Source organism: Fundulus heteroclitus, chromosome 4 (genome assembly GCF_011125445.2).
Source record: "Fundulus heteroclitus isolate FHET01 chromosome 4, MU-UCD_Fhet_4.1, whole genome shotgun sequence".
NCBI classification, from domain to species: Eukaryota; Metazoa; Chordata; class Actinopteri; order Cyprinodontiformes; family Fundulidae; genus Fundulus; species Fundulus heteroclitus.
In genome coordinates, this window is record NC_046364.1 from 2,329,079 (window position 1) to 2,338,778 (window position 9,700).

The 9,700-nt window shown below is 38.6% G+C and overlaps 1 protein-coding gene across 1 annotated transcript; it reads right to left on the minus strand.

The window, feature by feature from the left end:
* Positions 1-462: 462 nt before the first annotated feature.
* LOC105937714 (retinal cone rhodopsin-sensitive cGMP 3',5'-cyclic phosphodiesterase subunit gamma-like) lies at positions 463-1,634 on the minus strand. The gene is made up of 4 exons (XM_036135672.1): positions 1,552-1,634; positions 744-875; positions 627-661; positions 463-539 (listed from the first exon to the last, which is right to left on the minus strand). Exons 2-4 carry the CDS (start codon positions 863-865, stop codon positions 463-465), a joined length of 234 nt encoding a protein of 77 aa, XP_035991565.1. The 5' UTR covers positions 866-875; positions 1,552-1,634.
* Positions 1,635-9,700: the final 8,066 nt, after the last annotated feature.

The following is a 9,700-nucleotide window of genomic DNA, read 5'->3' on the forward strand; positions in this document are numbered from 1 at the left end:
AAACTCTGTGACTACATTAATACGTTTTATTGTTATCCCTCTGAAGCTTTGATGATAGAGCTGTGGAGTTTCTGCTCTTCGTCCTCTGATGTACGGCGGTGAGGGAACAGCAGGAGGTCTTCCTCAACTCGGCTGATCCGTCTAAACCAGGGCTCACCGACCTTTCTGAAACTGAGAGCTACTTCACTGGTGCTGTGTCATACGAAGGGCTACCATTACTGACATTTGACAAAAAAGAGTCAGAGTTCACCTTACCTTTATGTAAATAAACATATTTTTCATGCTTTGTTACAGATATTGCTGTTTTCAAATCTATATAAATGCAAGTGTGAATAAACAGGAAGAGTAACAGAGTAAAGTTTTAGTGGAGGAGTTACTGTGGCGTCCACAGGCTCGTGGGCCCCACATGTGATCCTCGGGGGCCACTTGGTGCCCACGGGCCCCATGTTGGTGACCCCTGGTCTAAACGGTTCCAAACTGAGCCATCTCGCTCAGCTCCACGTCTCCGTACTCCTCCCAGGGACAGACCACCGCTGAGTCTGCAGACAGACCAAAGAAACCAGTGAAACGTTCCACAGAAACCATTAAACTCACTGGGAACCAGTTTCCGTTTGCAGCAAACTCACCATCAAGGGCTTCTGTGGCCGAGTCGTGGTGAACTCTGTGTTCAGAAAGACAGAAACGTTTTTTTACTGTGCTGCAGGTGGATTAGTTTCCTGCCTGAGGAGGAAGATTCCGCTCACCCTTTCTGTCCTCGCTGGGGCGCTTTGCTCTTGAACTTTCTGCTCTCCTTCTGGTCCAACTCGGCTGCAGCGGGCTTGGTGTCTTCTGCTGCTGCTGCTGCTGCTGCTGCTGTGGAGTTCATTTTACAGACCCTGCATCACAAAGAGAGACGGGATTGAAACCGGCAACCTTCCTGGAGACGATGGCGTCCCCTTTTGTAACGTTTAATGCAGACGTGCTCCGGCATAGGGGTCAGAGGGTCTAATTTAATTATAAGAGATAAGTTTAAATATGTTCAGCTTCTTGACAAATCTGCATTATTTATTTGAGGGTTTTTAAGTCATTTTGGCTAAATTATGTGAAGTAAAACCAAAATGTTTGAGTGGAAAGAGACCAAAGTCAAAGATAAAACCATAAAATGCAACCAAACACAAATAAAATAACTCAAATTCTACCTGCTGCGTATTATGATCACATTTTAGAAAATACGATATATATTCTTCCCACTAAACAACACAAAACAGGAGAAATAAATAAATCTGCTCACTTTAATTCATCTGCCTTGGTTAAATAAAACAAATAAAGTTGTGTCGCTGCTGTTTCTTTACTTTTCATTTATTTTTCACCATGTTTCTGTTTGCATGACAACATTCTGTCGCAAATATTATTTTTTTCAATCTAAGGAAAAACGATATCCATTATTTTCCCTCCCTCTAGATAACCACTCTTAATGTATTAAATATGTGATATATTCACCCTTTTCAGTGAAATAAAAACCTGCAACAGAAGAAAAACCTTAAAACATTGATTTAATAAAAAACGACTTACTTGTTTGTGGGGGGAACGTGACACTGAAGTTAAAAAGCAGCTGCAAGACAAAGAAGGACTCTTCTTTCTTCTTGCAGTCTTTCTTTTTTCCTGCCTGTCATCTCAGCAGCCGTCTTTATAAAGCTGCAGAGATCGGCCTCCTCCTCCCAGAGCTGAGGCAGATTTGGGCTTAAGAGTAAGCTTCAGTAACTCAGCATAACTGGAGAACACTGAGCAGGACTGGATTTTATTAATATTAGCTTATATATCACAACAGCTGAGGTTATATAATAGACTTAAGTGATTTATAAATAAACAAGAACCTTTTCCAGCAGGCAGTGGCCGCTCATCTAAACTTAATTATTGTCTAACTGACTAGCTCGACTCAATTAAAGGGAAATTATATCACAGCAGCTACAGAGAACGACGAGTCATTTTTTATGATGTGGTGAAAGATTTCTAAATTATTAGTGTCACAGTTGGGATCCAGAAAATTCTGGAAAATATTATATATGCAGTCCCATTCAGTAAATTAGAATATTACTTAATAGATTTTTTCAGTAACTCCCCCACTAATCAAAACATATAGATTAATTACAGACTGATGTTTTCTATCCTTTACTTTTTCTTAATTCTGACCATTTTCTGCTTAAAGCAAATCAACCACATTTAAGATTATAGTATGACAGACCAATTAAAAAAACTTTTAATACAGAAATATTTACTTAATTAAAATAGTTTTATTACCCGCTCAATGATTTTTAAAAAATATACTTTTTATCTGTTAAATCTTTAATCAGTTTGTTTTAAGTTTCACACCCATATGAACATATAGCGGCCAATACCAGAGTGGTCTGAGGGGAGGAGAGTAAAGAACACAGGAGCTGAATGAGAGAAATAAAACACCTGGGAAATTTAAATGTACAAACAAAACCATAAAAATTAAGTAAGAAAGTAATGTACTGACAATGTGACTGAAATGGAAACACTTAGGGAACATTATCACAAAAGAAAATGAAGAAAAGAGACATGCAAGAACCCCACAAAAAAAACCCTGAGCATCAAGATACCAACAGGTCCCGCGGCTTATTAATGAAATCAGTTTTATCTGAAAAAGTAATAGAAATTTTTACTCAGTTTTCAACAACTGCTGTCTGAAAGAACAAAATATTACTTTTGTTTAATAAAAATAGATTAACTGTTGACAAGAGATTACAGAGAAAGTTCATATTTATTACAAATCTGCTAGCTACCAATGAATAACACTGCAGACATTAGAAAAACTTCAAATTCAGGAATCTTTATTATTCCCGAGGGACAAATGATTGCACAGCAAGTATTAAAACACAAAGACAACAAAACAACACAAAAATCTAACTGTATCATTCAAATTACAATCTTTATTATATCATATTAAAGAGAGTTCGTCTTCTATTTGGCTGTATTGAAATAAAACCATCCACCCTTCATGGACAATCAGTAATTATGAAAATCATTTTTACAAAACTCCATCCAGATATTCTATACCTGAATTAAATGCTGTGATTTTATCAATTTATAAAGTGTGATGTTAAAAGCGTTGTTGCTACATGCACATAAATATGATTTTATTGTGAAGCTGAGATATTTGTTCAACAGTAAAAGCAACATTTTAAATAAAGTTATTTTTAAAAAAATCTGTTTAAATCCTGTAGATTATTCGAACTTTAATTTTTTAGATTAAATAAAACTCAGCCATTACAATTGTGTGTTGTAAAATGAAACCAAAAGGTAAACGTCCACATCAGTGGGTACTAAAGTTCCCAGACTGCATTAACATCTGGACAAAGATCAACAAACAGGTTGAAGCAGAACTCCGTGAAGCTTTTAAACCATCTGAAGTTCAGATCTTCAGAGCTCTGCTGAGCTTCTCCTCACAAACATCTGCAGTTCCAGCATCTATCAGAAGCACAACCAGAGAGAAGCAGCTTCATTATGCAGAGTCTGGTTCCTGATCTGTTTCTCTTTGGTTCCAGGTCTAAATAAACCCCAGACCGGGCTGGATCACACAGATCCATGTCACCATGTCACCTGGGAGCAGACAACCTCTGCCTCTGCAGATAAAAAAACACTCCTCTGTTTCTGTTTCTGTTTTAATTATCAAATATCTCCTAAAACCTCATTATTATCATTTGATTGTGTCCAGTGTCATTCTCCACACCTCCCTCAGTATTTAGGGAGGTGGATCCTACAGCTGACTGCCTGTTTCTCCATCACCCCGTTTAACTGCCTGAGTCTCTGGCCGTGCTCCAAGTCCCGTTCCTCTCATCATTCTGTCAGATGTGCTGGTTATTATTAAATCCTCCCACTAATCACGCTGCCACTGAGTTCCTGTCTTCAATTCTGTCCTGTAAACAACCGTTATGACAATAAAGCAATGAAACAGCTACACATGCATAACCAAACCCAGGCTCTCTGTCCTATGTTAGCAAAACTTAGATTAGATTAGATTAGATAGAACTTTATTGATCTCACAATGGAGAAATTCACTTGAAATTCACAAAAATAATAGCTGTGTGTTATACGCAGCTATTCCCATTACAGCTGCCAGTGAAATCCTGATGATGATCCCCGTCTCCGGCTAATCCCTTCTTCAGCTTTGTGTTCTGTCCTTTCTGCTCCTGTGGGTGGTCACTAGAAGATCATAGGGGCTAATTTTGAGCTGTCTTGTGGCAGATGGTGCACTGCCATACTTATTGGGACACCTGGTAGAGATTTATATGAATCTTTGATTAAAACTCAACCTTGTTTATTGGACCAGCAGAATTCAAATCCAAAAGTTTGGTTTAAGTTAATTAATTCAAATGAAAAGGAAATCCGACTTTCGGAAGCGTCATACTTACAGACACTTCATAATAAAATAATTAAATTCAATTCAATTTATTTATATAGCCAACATAAAAGTCTATCAGTCCTTCAACCAACTGCTTTTTTCTGAGCTACATCATGACATGACAGCGAGACCCATCTCTCAATCAATCAATCAATCAATCAATCAATCAATCTATCTATCTATCTATCTATCTATCTATCTATCTATCTATCTATCTATCTATCTATCTATCTATCTATCTATCTATCTATCTATCTATCTATCTATCTATCTATCTATCTATCTATCTATCTATCTATCAAGTGCTGTACATTAAAACAAGAAAAGGTTAAAAACAAGTTAAAAATTTACAAACATACACATTCTCCAAGTCAGGTCTTGCTAAGATTGATTTCACCTTTGCTATTTGCTATATCTAGCACATTCTTCACAATTGGAAAGACACGAGAACATCCTATTCAAGTAAATTAGATGTTTTGTTGATCTTAATGAGGCAGGAAAGAAGAGTGGGGGGGGGGGGGTTGTCTACGATACGGGGGAAGTGCGAGGAGCGTTGCGTCATGCAGCTCGAAGGAGGGGTGCATTGAGCTAATAACAGCTAGCGCGTTAGCTTATTTAGTTATCGTTGTTTGTTACTCTCACACATCAAGGCTTCTAATTGGGTGGAGAAAACCCTGCTGTAAAAAACACATTCATGCCTGAATTAAAGATTATGGGATTACAGATGCTGGAGCAGCTTGGAAACAGCAGATAACTGACAGACGGCAATTACTCACAGATGTGGCATACACACATAAACAAATGGACAGTTATCTCAGAGAAAAATGGACAAGTTGGATTTTTCTCAGTCCAACAGCGACACGTGTCCCAAAGACGACATTAGAAGGGACCGACCAATCCTGCAGGGGCAGGTCCTTGCTGACACTTTTGGGTTCTGTAAACCGAGAGTTTGACGCTCACACTTCTGGATTTCACCCTTCCAGTATCATGTTTGTGTATGAGAGTCCATTACTGAAGCTGTATCATTCCTCTGGCTTGTTAGATTAAATATGCTAAAGTATAGTTTATGTTCCAAGAGTAATTTCTTATTAAAGAAGTCTACAAAAAGAGAAGTCCGCTTCTCCAGGATAAAGAATGGGGAGGACCGCAACTGGAAAGAGTCAAAGGTCTTCAACTTTCTGAAGAATTAAGACAAAATTGTTTCAAATCAGATTATTCTAAACCAAAATCCCAGAAATAAACTAAGTCAGGGGTTCCCAAAGTGGGGGTCGGGACCCCAATAGGGGTCACAATACACTATGTGGGGGTTGCAAGATGATCCAAATTTCTGACTTTACAATATCAGAGATATACTCCCAAATATAGCAAATTTAGGTTTGTCGAAAATGAACGACTTTCTGACATTAGAAAACATTGTTTTTTTGTCTATTTATTGGATATTTACTTCTCCGTGGCCAATCGTTTATTTTCCTTAATCTACACTGACCGTAATACAAATCTTTCATTTTTGGAAATTACAACAACAACTTCATAATGAGAATGTTATGACAATAACATTGTAATATTACAAGAATAAACTCACACAGTTGTTTACACAAAGTCCTGACACTACTAATAATTTGATGCTGATTTGCTAAAAAGAGTCAGTATTTCCTTAATTGTGAAACCGATCCAAGGGGAAGAGTTTTCATATAATGAATACTTTATTCTCATAATTTAATTACTGTATTCTCATAATTTTTAAATAGAAAAAATACAACAACATCGTCCCACCCCCCACACCATCTAAGTGGGTTGCCAGTCTCTGCTGCTGTTATTTTGGGCTAAGAAGCTTGAGGACCCCTGAACTTTCAGTGTTTTCCTCCTTAAATCAGATAAGATCATCAGAACATGTGCTGTACGGATGTGATGTTCTCACCCAATACTGTCACGAAGACACGAAGACGCTTTCTATCTTTCTGCAGTCTCTCTGTCTCTCTCCACTCCCACTGTGGCAGCTTTTCTAGTCCTGCTGAGCAGAGACAAACCTGTTGATGGCGCTGTGATCTCCTCTCTCGGGTTAGGAAGGTTTCTTTGTTCTGTTCAGGTAATAAAAAACACCTGAAAAACACAGCCGGCTGGATAAGTGGACAATCTGATTTGGACAAGGTAAATTGAACGCCTTGCTCACTGATCTGTCCTCTCTGGAAGTTAATCAGATCCAATTTGGCACAATTGGATTCCGATAACCAGCGCTTAGATCAGCTGGCTGCTGATGACAGAACACGGCCCAGACAGGGAGACCGGCCTCAGAACAAACCCTCTGGGCTAAAATAGTCTGTCCATTAAATCTGTTCAAACTTTAGGCTTGAGTTTTGGTGAGCAGAGCAGGATGTGAGGCCACGTTTCAGATTCTAGATCTAGATCTGCAGGCCACCGGGTCATCTGAGGACACCAGCTTTGCTCTGCTGTAGGTTTAGAGGGAGCTGCATTAACGCCTGATCTAATTTACAGTCCACCCACCGTGCAGGGAAATATTTCACTGTGAGGAGCAACACTGACACAAAGTTGGACATAATTGTATCATTTACTTTAAATCCAAATGAGGACAGAGACAAAGTTGGATGAGCTCAGAAAGAGTATTTTACCGATGCCTAAGCTCCAGTGCTAGGTTCCCAGCCCTCAGCCGGCAGTAGGCCAGTTTGTCCATGTCTTCCTCAACTTCTTCCACTTTCTGTAACACCATCATCTGATTGGCAGGTTTAAATCAGCGCTTAAAGTTGCACCTAAAATCATTCCAACCTCCACTGCAAATTTGGTTTAGTGGGAAAATTGTTCATGTTTCTGTAATAAAGAAATCCCACAAGAGCAGTATAACTACTTTAATAAAAAAACAACATTAAAACCAAATGTATATGCTATTTTCAGTGACTAACACTGTGCGTCTCTGCATTTGGGGCCAGTGCACTGCAAAAACGGATCTAAAAATAAGTAAAATATTCTTAAAATTAGTGTATTTGTCCTTGATTTGAGCAGGTAAATAAGATTATTTGCCAATGGAATGAGAATTTTGACTCATAAAATAAGATAATTAGACATCCTGCACTTGAAATAAGATGATGGAGATGAGTTGTTCGTATTTTAAGTGCAAAAATCTTATTCCATTGGCAAATCATCTTATTTACCTGCTTAAATCAAGGACAAATACACTAATTTTAAGAACATTTTACTTATTTTAAGTTCCGTTTTTTCAGGTTTCCCCACCAGATGTCACTGTCGAGCTCTATGTTCACAATAATCAGCGGAACATGATCGTTCTTTATGGAGTAATGTTGTAAAAAACACAAATTCCTGTGTTTATTACAATAAAATTATGTTTTCTACCACAAAACTAACAACCTCAGTAGCTAAATCCTCCTGAGGTGTCTTGATATTGAAGCTGGTCCACCAACGTTTGTTTAAATAATGAACATCTGAAATCTCAGTGAGCATACCCAGTATGCTCTCAGTAGACAGCTGTGGGGCACAAATACTACAGCCCCACGCTCAGTTCGACCAATCAGAATGCTGGAAATGCAGACTTTGTGTTTGTGTTCTGCTGGATAGTGTGCGACCATCTAGTGTTGGTCGTCCTTGGTGGATGATTGAAGGATCGAGGTGAACCTTTTCTGTTCAATAAATGAAGATTATTAGGGAGCCTTTATTTGTAATTTTATGTATAAAAATTAAATGACATTTATCTTATGTAAAATGGATTTCCTAGTGTGTTGGTTTACGCTAATTTATCTGTTTAATTTAAAATTGATCAGTCAGGTTTAATGTATCACAAAAAAATTTGTTGCTGCAAATAGGTGTTGAATTTTTGCGCCCAACTTAACTTATCATGCCAGAGACGCCACTGGACCACTATAATCTCAAAATTATTCCACCCTCTGCTACAGACTCATTTCCACCACTACAAACCCAAAAGGGAAAAGGTCAGCATCAAGTTGCTCATAAATTTATTTAGAAACCAAAGATGTTTTCTGTGGAGTGATGGATCAAAACTGCACCTTTTGAAGCAGATGGTGTCAGGTTTTGGGTGTTGTGTTGCTCTAGGTGGCCACTGGAGGGCGTAGCGGAGCTGTTTAACCCTCACATACCTGTTTTCCATCATCGTCAGCTGCAGACAGGCTGCCAGTCGTTTGCTGCTCTCTTTTACTGTCCTCCTCAGTCCTGGTGAAGTTCTTGCGGATCAACATCATTTAAATTACAGAAACAGTATGTGCACATGGGTCAGCAGCTTAAATAAGAATAACGCTGATGGATCATTGTTTTCTCTGGAGGTGGAACAACGACACATACACCTGGCTTAGTGATGCTCTGGGAGTGAACGTCTGCAGCTAGCAGAGGAAAGAGGTAGATTAAATCAACTCTCAGGAAATTCTGGTATCGGTTCTGCTGTCTGTGAGAAATTGGGACTCTCCAAGAGAACAATTATCCAGGAGATGATGTCTAGCTTTTAATCATGTTTGCACAAAGAGGTTGGATTAGTTTGAGACTGCTGCAGGGTTGAAGTATTTCAGCTACACAGTTGATATGTTTAATAAACTGGAGCTACTGGTGATTATATTAGAAACTCTTTTAAAAGGGAAGGTCATGAAATCCAGTATTTTCTGTGTCTGAATCCAATAATTGTCTTTCATGGTGCTCATAGCAGCGTAAATCTGGCATGGGTTTTTCTTATTGAGTGGTAGATCTTCCTTATTGTGGAAAATGTTTGATTATGTCTGTAAAGGCTCCTAAAAACTGTAAAACAGAAACATTTGACCTCAGCGCTGATCCATTAGAATTTATTACAAGTAGTCAGAGAGTGAACTTCTTCCTTTCTGCCTAAGCTGCTCCACATCATTCCCTGATTAGCTCTCCTGCATTCTGTCATTCTCCACTCTGACCTCAGTATATAACTTCACTGGTTAGACTGCCTGTTCCTCTGTCTTTGCTCCAGGTTTTGTTAATATTGTGCAAGATCGTCTGTGGGTTTTCTATTTTAACATTAAAGAGGTATGTTTGCCAGTCAGTCCTTTACCAAACCTCATTATCACCATGAGAGGTTGAAAGAAAAGAGTTGTGCGATAAAAATGGGCTGGGTTTCAAACTATGACAAAGTATAGTTATGTATGAGTTTATTTCAGTTTGCTAATCAGGTTGTAAAATGGTAATGTTTATGTTTCTTATGAAAGAAAATGGACAGATGTAGCAGCTTGGGAAAACATGCTGGGACGTTTGAGCCGCAACGCTTTGGCGGCCTCTGGTGGAGAACAGATGAACTGCCAAAAC